At 42.1% G+C, this 13,905-nt stretch overlaps 1 protein-coding gene across 1 annotated transcript in view; it reads right to left on the bottom strand.

Moving 5' to 3' along the window:
- Nucleotides 1–13,905, bottom strand: part of RHOQ (ras homolog family member Q) — a 26,365-nt gene extending 12,460 nt beyond the window's left edge. Inside the window, exons 1-2 of the mRNA XM_067293163.1 lie at nucleotides 13,731–13,905; nucleotides 13,445–13,503 (exon numbers count right to left, since the gene is read on the bottom strand). Of these exons, the coding sequence (XP_067149264.1) occupies nucleotides 13,445–13,503; nucleotides 13,731–13,872 (201 nt within the window). The 5' untranslated portion in view covers nucleotides 13,873–13,905. The remainder of the gene's footprint in view (nucleotides 1–13,444; nucleotides 13,504–13,730) is intronic.

Here is a 13,905-nt window from a genome sequence, read left to right as displayed (position 1 = left end):
CCTCAGAAATAATAATCAAAACCTGAAAACTTTCTCTCATGTGTTGGGCATAAATAATTGCTGCACTTAGTAGAAGCATCAGAAATACCATATGAATTTAGACTGCCTATTAGAGAAGCCTGCAAAAATTTGATTGCTTCAACTATAATTTATTATTTCCTGAATCTAGTGTAAGTGAAATAAATGTGCTTTATTCTAAAATTAAATGCAATGGCAAAATCTAATTATACTAGTCAGTCAACATAAATTCCAATTTGAGTGCACACAGCGCACTGTACAGCAATTAAACTTTCAATCTAATTTGGGGAGGCACTGTGTATATTTGGGGGCATTAAAAACATTTAAAGAATTTAACTGGAATATTTTAAGAATATGAATATGATGGACAAGAAACTCATTAAGGATCAATAATGTACAGTACACTTTTCAAAATATCCAGTGTAGTGAGGTAGCTCATTCTCCAATATACTCGGGACTTTAAAACAAAATTGTTTGCCATCTGCTGAAGCAGATGAATACAGATAAGAAAACATGATGAAAATATATAAATTGTAGTAACAACTTTCAACAAATTGGATGCAACTGTATTGGCTGAATTAATGTTATACAGAGCTTCAATCCTCTATGGACACCCTGTAAAAGGTATTACATTGCAACAAGACTGTCCATTGGTATCACTGTGATAACTCAAGACAGCTGCCAATAGGGAAAAGAGACAAGATGTAGGAACTAGTGATTCGTCTCAGCTTCTCAACTACAGACTGGGGAGGCCTGGTGTTTTTTTTTATTTTGGTAAGAGGGAAGAAAGGAAATTCATACTTTTAAAATTTTGTTTCACTCTGATTTTATTTTTCTAAAGGTAAATCTAGCATTTCCTATATTTTAACTGTTTAAAATCTCTCCTTTATGTCTGTTTTTCCATCTGGTATAGTATCTAATAATCCACCTCTCTTTGGGTTTTTGTTTTGTCTTGTATTGGAATACTGAATCACTGAATTTCACTGTACTGTGGATGTTTGGATGGATTTGTTTTTAGCACATCCAAAACCTGGCTGTTTCTTTTCCTGACCTTTAGCTGCTCAGAAAAAGAGGTCTCTAGGAACTTTTTGCCCATAGACTGAAGAACGGTCTTGCAGTTCTGCAGGAGAATATTATTCTTCATTTCAAGGGTTTGCTCAGACTGAAAGTAGAATGCACTGCTGCATTTCAAGCAAGTTGTATAACTGATTTTAAATTAATATTTTTGCCCAATTCCATGGATGTGAGTTGGATGGCATGGTTAAAAACACACAAACTGTATTCTCAGCTCTGCCACTGACATATTATGTAGCCCTGAGTAAATTATTATCCTCTCTTTACTTGCATCTTCCCATCTGTTAGGGTGCCCCATAGGGGTTTGCTGGCTTAATAATACATTAGTCTTTGCAAAGCACTCCAAAAGCCTTTGATGTACATAGCTTATGTGCAGTGGGATTTTTTTTTAATAAATTAAGACATACTGAAGTCTAATAATTCTCTGAGCAACCTTCTTGACCCACAAAAAGCAGTATTTGTTCATATTTATTATGAAACTGAAATAAGGGGTGCAGTCATACCTGAGATCCCACATTATTAGAGCCTGTGTAGCTCCCCTGTATTATCATATCACCCTCCTCCCTGACCAAGTTAAAGTGATGGAGACAGTGATCCATACCCCTCTCTCAGTAAAGTGAGACCACAGGCCTCCTTCTCCTCTGGAGTGATATTAGGGTCTCTCTGTATGATTTGGAGAGATGAAAGATAATTAGAGAAGCCTTCTTTGTAGTCAATACCTTCCGGCACCTTGACAAGATGTTTGGGCAAATTCACACCTCTTGGATCTGCTGTTAAAGGTCATCAAAAGATTTTAATATAGATCTGTTTGTTTGATTTTTCCTCACAAATATGAGGACTAACTTCTTTAAACAAATAAGAGAAACCAAATTCTTAAATGTCATAGCATTAGTGGCAAGGTGTGTCATGCTTATGTTTTAATCCAGGCCTGGTCTGTTGTACTCTTATGAAACCAAAGAAGTTAAGGATTTTGTGTCTTGCAGCTTAGGAAAGAAATTTAACTATACATCTCCACCTAATACTGACATAGTCTTATAACAAAAGGGTAAGTGTATTTCTTTTATATCCTATGAAGGTATAAGACTGGGGGGAGGGTAAAGCTTGCACCGCTCTGGAAGAAAAGCTGAAACTTGACAACTCTAGGTTTGTGATCTCTGTGTTAGCAACCATCTGTTGCTTTCACAGCTTACAACAGCAATCATAAGAGGAGGTTCTCACTCCCAACCATCTGTTTTTAGAGGGGAAGCCAAAAATAGACATCAGGAAGAGTTGCTAGAGGAATCCAACCTTCATGTAGTGAAGGGTAAAGACTACTGCTGCTCAAAGGGTCTCAGTGAGGCATGCAAACATAACTAGAGCTGGTTTCTGTGGAGCAAACTCACAACTATAGGTCTAAGTTATAATCCATTTCATGGTAGAGCTTGGTAATGACCGTCTAAAGGTCCTCTCTCAGTTTGAATTGCTGTGCTTTAATTTTACCATTTTGGAGTGCATTTCAAAGCTATCCTTCAAGATTGCATTGCTGATAGTTTTCTTCCCTGAAATTTCCATTTCAGAAATGGCTCCTGCAATATTTTGGGAAATACTAAACATAATGACTGAACCGTAATTGCTGTTGTATCTAACGTGTCCCAGGGACTTAAAAGCAGCTTGCAGTTACCCAGTGGGCAAATCCTACTGTCTCCCACAGCTTATTTGGAATTAAAGGCTGATCTGCAGCTTTGCCATAAGCACCAAGCAAAGCCTCCGTGAGCAACTGTCTACTCCAGAAGCAGACCAGGAAACAGATTTTAACCAGCTGAATCACACTCTGGTTTCCGATTCTCCTAGATACGTGGGTGGGGGAGGAGAGAGGGGGAAGTGGTCTGTAACGGCCCTATACAAAGCACAAATTGCTTCCCTGGCTACAAAAACTCTGCACTTTTTCAGCGCAGGCTGCATATACTCCATAATCCTTTGCAGCAAAGGCGAGTGGAGCTTCCCCAGCACGCCGTCATCCTGGTACTGCCACTCACGAGACACCTCTACTGCAGGCCCATTTGGCAAGTCGCAATTTGGTCTGACACAGCATTGCCATAAAATGACTGCTGCTTGTCCAATTCGGCAGTCACAATCAAAGCCCTATTACACTGATCGCTACGTGTTTTTTTCACTTGCATAAAGTCTGCAGCCACTAGCTTCTGAACATGCAAAACAAGATCTGGTGATTATTCCCTGGCTGCTGGGAAAAGGTACGCTACAGACCCTCTATCTCTTTGCAGGCTTCTGGGGAAACCGCTTGCATTTCTAAATGAAGCATGTTGTGGCTGGTTAACAAAGGCTTCCCAAGGAATGCAGAAAGCTGCTCATTTGGATCCAGCATCTATTTTTAATTTATAGAAAAGGCTGCAAGAATACAGGGTAATGCTCTCCCATTGTATTCTAAAAATGAGGTAAGCTAATCTAAATCCATCTCTAAATTCCTATGAGGAGGACTGTTCAAAGCAGCTATGAATTATACATTGAAAAAGCCCAGGGTTTGTGAATTGTGAATTTTTTTTTAATAGAAGTTTCCTTCTGGCATATTTGAGGACTGTGCAGCTGCTTACATGTCTGAAAGGCTTTTTTATAGATAGAGAAATAACTAGCTGGAAGATGGAGCTTATTAAGATGGATTTTTGCATATTAAAGACAAGAAGGGCAGAATATTCTCTTTATTATATATAATTTCCCTTTAAGTGACCAAGATTGCGCTCTGTCTTAATGTGGAATCAAATACTGTCTAAGTCTTGCATCTTGCCTTGTGATGATGCTAAACTATTGCCTAGACAGTTTTAACAGTACACTCCCTCTCTCCTCTCTATCACAACAGTAACTTGACCTTGCTGACTTCTTCATGGCTTTCTAAAAGTAGGAGTCCCTGAATTTTCTCTAAAGGCTTATTATTTTAGAATTTGCAACAGCATAACATGGATTCAACTGACTGCAAGCAATTTCAGCGAGCACAGTTTCACTTAAACACCTGTATCAGTAGCTGGTCCAATGTGGAACTCCTAAGAAGTGGCAGAATAACTGGTGCTGGCAAACCCCTTCACTCATTATCCATGAAAAAATCACATGACTGTTGTGAGTTGCTGTGCTGGTTTCTTTCTCAGAGTCAGTGAACTTCTGAATAGCATTCTTCCCACACTGGATTTTCACTTTCTCCAGGAAAGGAATTCACCCCAGGTTTGGTGACTGCAGCCATGAACCTATCAGGATTTTTCATTCTTTTCCCTCATAGGGAATCAGAACAACAAAGCAAAACAAAACAAAACACAACCCTGAAAGGTACTCTGGGCCAGAGGATCTGGTCAGATCCTCTGCAGATCCTCTGCAGAACCTGCTTTTGGAAAAGATGGGTCCTTTCACTGCATTCTTACAGAAGGATATGACCATCAAGAAATCTGTTTTCTGAGGCAAAACAGATTATGGAATAGAGATGGTTTAACATAGTTATCCATATCATATCAAACATGTCTTTTCATTAACTAATTACATAAACCCTGTCCAGACAAGCAGGACTGACCAGTTACATATCCCATTCTCTTTTACTTTCTACAAACAAAACCCAAAGGCATGTTCTTCAGTCCAGTGTTGAGAAACAGCTTTTTAAGATAGATGAATAAGTTTAGACTGACTCCTCAAGATTAAATCCCATCATGCAACTATTAAGAAGACATACAGTGACAAAGTACCAGTGCCATCATGCGCACATTTTATAAATGAAAGACCTTCTGGAATTAAAGGAGTTCCTAAGAGTCTTCTGCACATATTTTATGTCAAGTCTTGATTTGTCAGGAGTGCATAGTGCAGGGCTAACAGCTTCCAGTGAGGAATATGGTAAAACATCCAGTGATTTCACTGCAGCAGATGTAAAGGCAACTGAAAACCGCCTAGGGTTTTTCTTTCTCAAGTGAAGAATATGTAAGTCATCTCACTGGTCTGTCTGCTGGTGATAAGTAAAGATGCAGCCCAGATCGTTCCTGGCATCTATCCACTATTCATTCAGCTTCTCCATCCCAATTGGAAATCCAGCCCAACAAGGAAGTAGCAATAGGTCCTACAGATGATCTTTCAGCATTCACTGCTGCATCCAATTTAAAGTGCAAGCTGCTTGAGGCAGATTCAGCCTGTATTTATTCATCTAAAGTAATAAGCTCACCTAGGATGCTGATTAATGTTCCTCTGTTCTGGAGGATAATAATGCCACCTGCATTTTTACAAAGCCACCAGCAAGCGCTGGCCATTGCAAAGAATTATTGCACACATGCCGCAAAATGGATGCAGTACAGAACAATGTTAAAAGGGAATGATGACAGTAGCAGCTAACCAGTCGAAGCACACAACATTTTCAGAACTGCTGAAAGTGTCATTTGGACACATTTTTCTTAACACAAATCATCCAATCACCAATCCAAACCAATAAACTACTTATAAAAACACAGAACAGAGCAGTAAAAATGTTCAGTTTCCCTCCTCTCCCCCATTTTGTGTTTTTTAATTAGAGGAGGGACAGTTTTGTTAGAAACGTAACTGCTAATTTAAAGGTCAAAAAAAAGTTCTGAAGCTTTGTCCCAAACTACCCATTTTAGTAACACTTTATTTTTTTTTAAATAATTCACAATAAAACTGCAGGACTTGAAATCAGGGTGTTTTATATTATTTTTTAAAGCTTCAGTTCCTGGAGTCTCATGATTTTACGAAGAAAAATCACATCCTTTTCACCTTAAAATGAAAGATAAATGTTTAGTCTCCTACAGGTATAGAGAAAACTTGAACACACAAAGCCCAAAGGCTTAAAGAAAAAACACATACAGCAAAGGGCAAAAGAAAATGTCTCAAAGCATTTTGATTTCATAGTTTTTAAGGTACTTCACAGTGGTGTCTGAGGATGGAACAGCTGACTCATCATTTTGAATGCCTGGGATTAACAAACTGTCGGTATTGCTGAAGTAAGTTTTATGTTCATTTTGTCCATGTGCTCTCAATAAAGGATCTGGAACAAAGCACACTGCAATCAGCAATAGGGTGCCTGCTGACACAGAGCTTTGGATCAGACCCTAATATACATGGCAAGAAACAATGAAAAAGGACTTAAAGTATTTTGACTAGGAGTAAGTAGGTCTTCGCTATGGAGGCAGTACTCTAAATTAGATTTAGCTTGTTTTAAGAGGTAGTTTGGAGGCTCAGGATAGAGTTAAGACTATAAATGAAAAGTAGTGCATTTTTGGTACTTTTCATATTTACTGAAATGTGAAGAGTCCTTTCCAAAGGAAACCGATTTCAGTCAAGAAGTATGACTGCAGACCTTCCAAAATTTTCCACAGGTCTCATATGTTCTCTATAAGAAAAACTATGCCAGCTTGTACCACCTATACACAGTTGTCTCATTTTATCACTCTTGCCTCCTTCAGGACAGTTGTAGATTATGTGATAATTAAATGATTGCAGGTGTGCATATCATCTTAAAATGAAGCCAGGAAATAAGAGGATGTGCAATAACATTACATTGGCAGAGCAATAGTTATTGTTTGTATTCAGTATTGCCTTTCTGGACTGTGATAGTTGGAGACTGTTGAGAGGTGTCACTATATCTCAAAGAAATTATAAACAAGAGTGAAATTCAGAGAGAACTCTATCTCAAATTAAGGGATATCTACTGACTCTTAACCCAGAAAAGAGGGATTTTTACCTGACTACACAATCAATGTTTAGCAAGAGCCTCTCTAGGTCAGCGGACTTCATGAAAATGTGCTTCTAACATCATAAAGTGAAGTTTTAGAGAACCTCTCATACTTGCTTTGCTCTGGGTTCTTTACTCAGCTCTGCCATTAACTTACTGTTAATTTGGCTGAGGCATTTTAGATCTTCATTTTCAAACACAGCCCTTACATTTTAGTTAAGATAACTCTGTTCTGATTTTCAGAAATGCTTTGGGGCTTTTGACATTGAAAATTAAATGTAACTGTCTTGAGTTTGGCATGTATATTTAGTGGATGCTTTTGGAAATTTAGAGCAGTATCTCTCATCCTGAGTCTCCCCATCTGATGATAACCATACTTTCCTATCTTTCTAGGAAAGATAAGAAATGTTTAAAGTGTGAATCACAGTTAACAATGAGGTGTTTGAATGTAAACTTTGCACTGGTATTAATATTTTTAAATGGTCTGAAGATCCAGAGTCAAGAGTCTTTTTAAAGAGAAAGTCTGTCTTCACTTAAGTATTTGTTTACAGAACTCTCAACATACAGATCATAAGGTTACACACATCACTTCTTTCTTTTGCCTTGAAAAACTTAAATTGCAGAGGTGGAATCTAGGCACATTTAGACTTTAAAATAACCTGCCTACATCCAGTTGTTGCTGCAGAGCCGTTAAGTCTACACAGTTGGCAGTATCCTTAACCACACACCAGCTTCAGCAAAGGCTGAGCTATTCACAGGATGGGGCCCTGGCCTAGAGGGAGTTCACAGGTTCCCAGCAGCAGCTGCCAGCTTGGCTGTGACAATATAATGGGAGCAAGGGAAAACAGAAATGAGAGAAAGGAGGTGCAAGGGGGAACTCGGTGGGGACAGACTGTTAATTCCCAACATTTAATTTTTATATCTGCCAAAATCATGTTATAGATTTAAATATTTACAGCTCCACAGGCTTTATGTTCCATGGAATTGTGCTTGCAAGTTCCAGGTTTGCACGTGGCCATACAGCTGAGCTGTATATACAACACAGAAGAAATAGATGTGGTGTAGGAAGGAAAATCCTATTTCACAACATCATAGCCAAAATGATCAGCAGCTGCCTCTCCTTTCTGTGGGATAGCGAATTGGCACCTACTAAACCAGGGCTACCTACCAAAGCCAAGACAAATAGCCAGCAAGGATTACAAGGATTACTGCTATTTCTTGTTTTATTTATAGCAACCACTGCAAGTTTTGTGACCATACATTTTCGTAACCATACTTCTATCCTTCCCTTTCCCACAGGCACGTTTACAGTTAAAATCATTTGTTTTCAAGCCTGGTCTTAACGCAGGCACTGATCTTTCTAACAATATTTGCATTAGCTTTAGGCACCTCAACAGTCTGACCAACTTTAATATAAAATTGCTTTTAACATTAGGGACTAAGTTACAACAAAAAAGTCAAAGTATCTGAATTAAGATGGCTGCAGCTACAACGACAGTAGCCACCAGTATCTGAGCTAAGAGAAACCAAGAAGCAGCTTGATCTCATATTGAGCTTTGCTGCTACTGTTTTGGTGAGAGTTGAGAAGGCACCAAGAGTTTTACTGTATCAGATGTACAGCTTGCCTACACACATAATAAGGCCTTTAAGGCAGAGATATAGTCAGAAGTGGGAAAGCTGATGCTCCAGGAACACCATTTACTTCAGCATTGGTCCCCTTTCAGCATGTAAAAATTTTTAATCAGCAGTGGGCAACATAAACAGACTGTGCTAGTATCACAACAGTAAATTTAAGCGATACCGAACGGTTATTATTATGCACTGTACCATAGTAATGGCCATTCTACTACTTCTGTACCCCACTCTGTACTGCCCAGATGCTGGGCATCTGGCCAAACCTGCACCAGACAGCCCCACTATGCCTCTCTTCCTGGGGTACCAGGACCAGCACAGCAGGAGCTCTGCTCCTGCATCTTGCCTGTCCTCCCTCCAGTTACTGACAGTCCTTTACAGCAAAGCACACACAGAGCAAGGCTTCCACGAGTACAGTACAGTACTTCCACGAGTTCATGCTGTGAACGAGAATCCCACATCAAAAGGGGTGAAGAGGAGGATGGACTCCAAGTGCCATTTTGAGTAGCATCCTTCACTACGGAGTAAAACTGCTAAGAGGCAAATCCTGTGTGTCCTCCCACCTCCCACTTCCTCAGATCATTTTCTGTTTGGCAAGGGTACAAACAGCACACCTCTCTTTGTAAATCCTTAAAGAACTTTCTCCCAAAGTGTTTTAATATCACGAGAGTTGGCAGTATCAGGGTATTGTTTTTGGTATTATGTAAGATCAAAATGATAATCACTTGTTACTCGTTCAAAAGCACTCTAAAACGGTAGAGTTAAGAGACTCCTGATGAAGTCAAGGTTCCCTTCCCAGGGTAATTTTGCCATGTACCCCTAATCCATAGAGATCAGTATCGACACACACAGTTACTCTCTTAGAGCAGGAGAGGCTATTACAAAGCCAAAGGCATCCAAGCATCAGTATCATGAGCAATTCACAAACTTCAGTGTATTTATACCTCCAGCTCCGGGCAGAGTAGGTAGGGTCTATAGCTCTTATTTTGTGGTGGAGGAGGAGTAAGGGGGTATACTGAGATCCAGACAAACTATGAGCTGCTCCAAATTCATGCAGTCTCCTTGGTCTCAGTGAATGGCCATGTACAGCAATAAGGCTAAAAGAAGCTGCAAGCTCCACCTCTGTGAGGAATTGCCTGTGGAATGTCCTCTCAAGTATGGCACGGCCACCATAGGGACCTCATTCCCATCCACCCCCCTGCAGCAGGACTTAGCCTCCACAGCTGCAAAACTGAACAGGCTCTGGGAGCTTCCACTGTCCAGCAGCTGTACTGGCTATTTTCTGCTGAACCAAGACCTTAATATCTTCAGCTAGAAAAAAGTCTGCCTGAATTCACACACACACACAAAGTTTGTGAACCACCAGTGTCATCCCCCCCTATATATATATATATAACCCAAAATAAATGGGACTTTACTAGATTTATTCTCAACATGTTTTAAACTCATAAAGTTGTGAGGCATTATGTGATCAGTATAGTTACTGTGTGTGATTCTGTGTATGTTGAGAAAAAACAAGCTAGAAACGAACACTGGATTTCATGAACTCGAAAGCTTACAGCCCCTCTGCCAAACAAAAGTCTATCACAAGTTGCTAAATGCAGAACCACATAAGTTAAGAGAGCCACAGAATGGTAAGAAAAGTCAGTAATTCAGGCCTATGAGCCTGCTGGGCACCAGCTAGAAATCAAAAGGTGTTTAATCCTTTTCTGCTACATGCTTCCTGTATTAATTTGGAGTTGGTCCTAGTTTGAACCTCACTTTACTCCCTCACTCTTCCCCCACAAAATGAAAATGGTAGACCCTACGTACTCTGCCCAGAGCTAGGAATATAAATGCACCGAAGTTTGTGAACTGCTCAGATACCACCATAATCATATGCTGCCAAGTTTTGAGAAAATGGTACTATCAGGCCAATATTTTATGGCAAAACTATTTGGGGGTGAAAGCATTAGAAATAAAAACATTGAGACAGACTTTTTACTGATGTATGCTGGCACAGAATTCCTAGGACTTTGAGCGGTAAAGAAACCGAGCTATACAAAAGTCTGTACAAACAGCAGGCATGTACCAGATGAAGCGTACTGTTTCATCAACATGGAGAAGGCACCATCAACTAATGCTTTTTCAGCTTCATTCATATATATATATATAGAGAGAGAGAGAGAGAGAGAGAGAAAGTATGTATATATAAAGCTTTTAAGTAATTTTTCTGTTATCCCATGGCTCTGGGAAGAAGGGCTTGTCAGCAAACTCTCTTGTGATGAACCAGTAGAAATAATAAAATTGATGGACTGGGGTCTTTATGCAAAGGGATAATAAAACTTACAGGATTTGTCACAAGAATCTCCCCAGTTGTTCTGGATGTTGGGATGGGGCTTTTGTGGGCAGCCCCAGAACTCCACATGTTCCCCAAATATTCTGAACTGAGGCAAGGATAATGGTAAAGATTTTATTACCACTGCAGGTCTGATTAAGCTCTCTGGGTACCTGCTGCCAGCCATTGTCCCCATTCCCTGGCAAGAATACTGTTGCCTCTGATAATTTCTACCTGTGCTTTGAAGGGTGAGAGGCCCATCACAAAAGAACACTGCAAGAAAGATTACACATTCTGATTTTTCATTTTTCCATAGATTTTCCACAGGGTATCCTATCCCCAGCTCTCTCCTCCTCGCAGAGATTCTGAGCCTTCGCCACCTCTCTGTCCGCCAGCTCCACTGAACAGAAAATCCCAGCTAATAAAAGGCCACTAGCCCTCCTCGCAGGCCACAGACACAGGGGATGCACCTGCACAGTCTGAGGGGTGCACAGACACAGGGGGCAAACCCACCCACCTTCTCTCACTCCTTTAAACTTCAATTGTTGGGATAACTTTAGAAGGGGAGTTTTACCAAGACTAGGTATATTTCAAAAGATAGCCTCACTAAAACACCCTACATGAACTAAGGCTCCTCCGAATTTGGATAGCAAGACCTGGTCCGTGGTATATTGAGGACTCTTCTGTACTTAAGATTTTGGCTCCTCATAATTTAAAAGCGCTTACCTCAACTTTGTACATGGTCTGGATATACAGTTTAACACTGAAAAGTTTTGCTTAGTGCAACAGGAATAACTTCACTTGTGGTTTGCTGCAAATTAGACAGTTTATCCTACTAGCTTTAGGGGAGGCCAAAGGTCATTCAGTTTTGTACTCAGCACATTCAGACAGAGTGGGAGCCCACAAAACCGCCTTAGTTAAGGCTACACATAGTGAACAAGACACGCTCCCATTAATAGTAACAGGCCAGCACAAGCAGTTTGAGACAGCATCCACAAATAAGCTACGCATACATTCAGCAGTGCTGGCTTCTATTATATTTTAGAACGCTCATTTAAAAAAAGAATAGATGCATATTAATCAAATGCTTTATTTGCCCAAGCATTAGATCCTTATTTTGTAGCATACTATGAGCAGTATTTCACAACAAGCTGGGTATTGAACCATTTACTTCTGAGAAATACAACTGTGACAGTAGTAACAAATGAGCTTGGTTTGTATACATTTGACTGACTTGTGCTTGTGTCAGTGAGATCACAATCATGACACCTTTCTTTTTGGTAACAGTCTCACCCGTCCAATATTAGCTTTCTGGAAATGAGGCAGGTTCCCATACTTCTCCTTGAATGAATTTGATTACTGATTTCAGGCCCAACAAAAATATAAAAGACTGTCCGCTTCCCTTACTTAAGGATGCTTCCCTTACTTAAGGCTGTATGCAGATCTGAAAAGGTAGTTTAGACATTAGCTGTTCAACTAAGTATAGGAATAACTTGGTAAAAATTTATGGGATTATCTTAATGAGATTATTTGACTAGTTGGTCTTTCTTTACAACAGGGAGGCATGTCTAATGTCACAGGTCATGCAAGATCAAAACACATGCTCACACTGAAAGAAGAAGTCTGAATATAAGGAATACACGCACAACTTTACAACAAATCATGCAGCCGTTCTGTATTATGCTCCACATCTCCAGAGGAGACTCCAGCACCTCACGGGGTCAGGCCTTTTACAAGCTATTTTGTTTCAGAGAAGCCATTTGGAAACAGCTCCGAGTACCTCAACTCGGGAGCCAGTGCTGTGCATGCAGCTAGGGCAGGGAAAGTTAAGCTAGCCAAGAGGAGGCTTTAATAATGGAACCCTTTAGTAACCACAACATCAGGGAGCCCTCCAAACATCAAATATTGAATCTGTCATTAAAACTGCTTAAGACCCATGCTGACATAGCATCTTTCACAACAGCCTGCAATAATCTTAACAAAATCATTCAAGTTCTTGAGAACGGAAAAAAAAATATATATATATATATATATATATATCAAATACAGTAGCTGAGAATTGCATTTTATTTTCTTCCAGCTTTGCAGCTGAAAAGGTCTTTTTGGTTATTTAAGAGCTGCCGAGTGCAAACAAGACAGCCTGCAGCAGTTTGGGTTCCTATCCGACCTGATGTTGTTTGAGGCGGCAAGTTTATCTCATGCTGAATAAAGCACATTTTCCCATCGCAGGCGAGCCAGGAGAGTCGGGGCTCGGGCTGGGGCTGCGCTCGGGCGCGGGAGCGCCGTGTTGCAATGCCGTAACAAGCAGACCCAGGCAAGACGCCTGCCCGCGGCGCGGGGTGATGCCATTACCCGCCAATGGGAAACCCACGGCGGCGCGGCGGGCGCCAATGGGCGCCGGCGGACGAGGGCTCCCGAGGACCTGCCCGCTCACAACTAAAAATAAAGTGTGTCGCGGCCGTGGGTCCTCGCTGGCGAAGGAGAGTTTGATCAATGACCGTCTTTTCAAAGCTCGTTTTTTTATCAATCGCTCTAAAAACGCGGCCCGACGCGGGCGATTAGTCCCCGCGAACGCAGCGAGCCAGCGCAGCCGAGCCAGGCAGCTCCGGGCAGCGCCGCGGCTGCGCCCCGCCGCCCCCGCCGCCGCCCCGGGAGCCGCGCTGCGCCGTGCAAGGGGGCGCGGGGCGGCCAGGACTCACCTGTCCGGCGGTGTCGTACAGCCCCAGCAGATACTGCTTCCCCCCGACCGTGACGCTGACTGCAAGGGAGAAACAACGCACGTCGCTACCAGCGCCGCCGCGGGGCACCGGGTGGGGGGGGGGGGGAGCGACCGTTAAACGGCCGGGCTCGAGGAGACGCTGCGGGGGGAGGGGGATCGAACCCCGCCGGCGGACGAGGCCGGGGCCGCGGCCGTTACTCCGCGCTCCCTCGGCGCTCGCCGGCCGGGGGGGGGGGGGGGGGCGGCCCCGGCCCCGCGGCGCTCACCTGCGTAGTGGTCGAAGACGGTGGGCACGTACTCCTCGGGGAAGGCGTCGTTGGCGTAGCTCATCAGCAGGCACGTCTTGCCCACGGCGCCGTCGCCCACCACCACGCACTTGAGCATGACCGCGGCGCTGCCATGGGCCATGGCGGGAGGCGGCCCTCATGGCCCCGCGGGCGC

This window comes from Apteryx mantelli, chromosome 3, assembly GCF_036417845.1.
Source record: "Apteryx mantelli isolate bAptMan1 chromosome 3, bAptMan1.hap1, whole genome shotgun sequence".
NCBI classification, from domain to species: domain Eukaryota; kingdom Metazoa; phylum Chordata; class Aves; order Apterygiformes; family Apterygidae; genus Apteryx; species Apteryx mantelli.
This window is presented reverse-complemented; position numbering and strand designations above follow the sequence as displayed.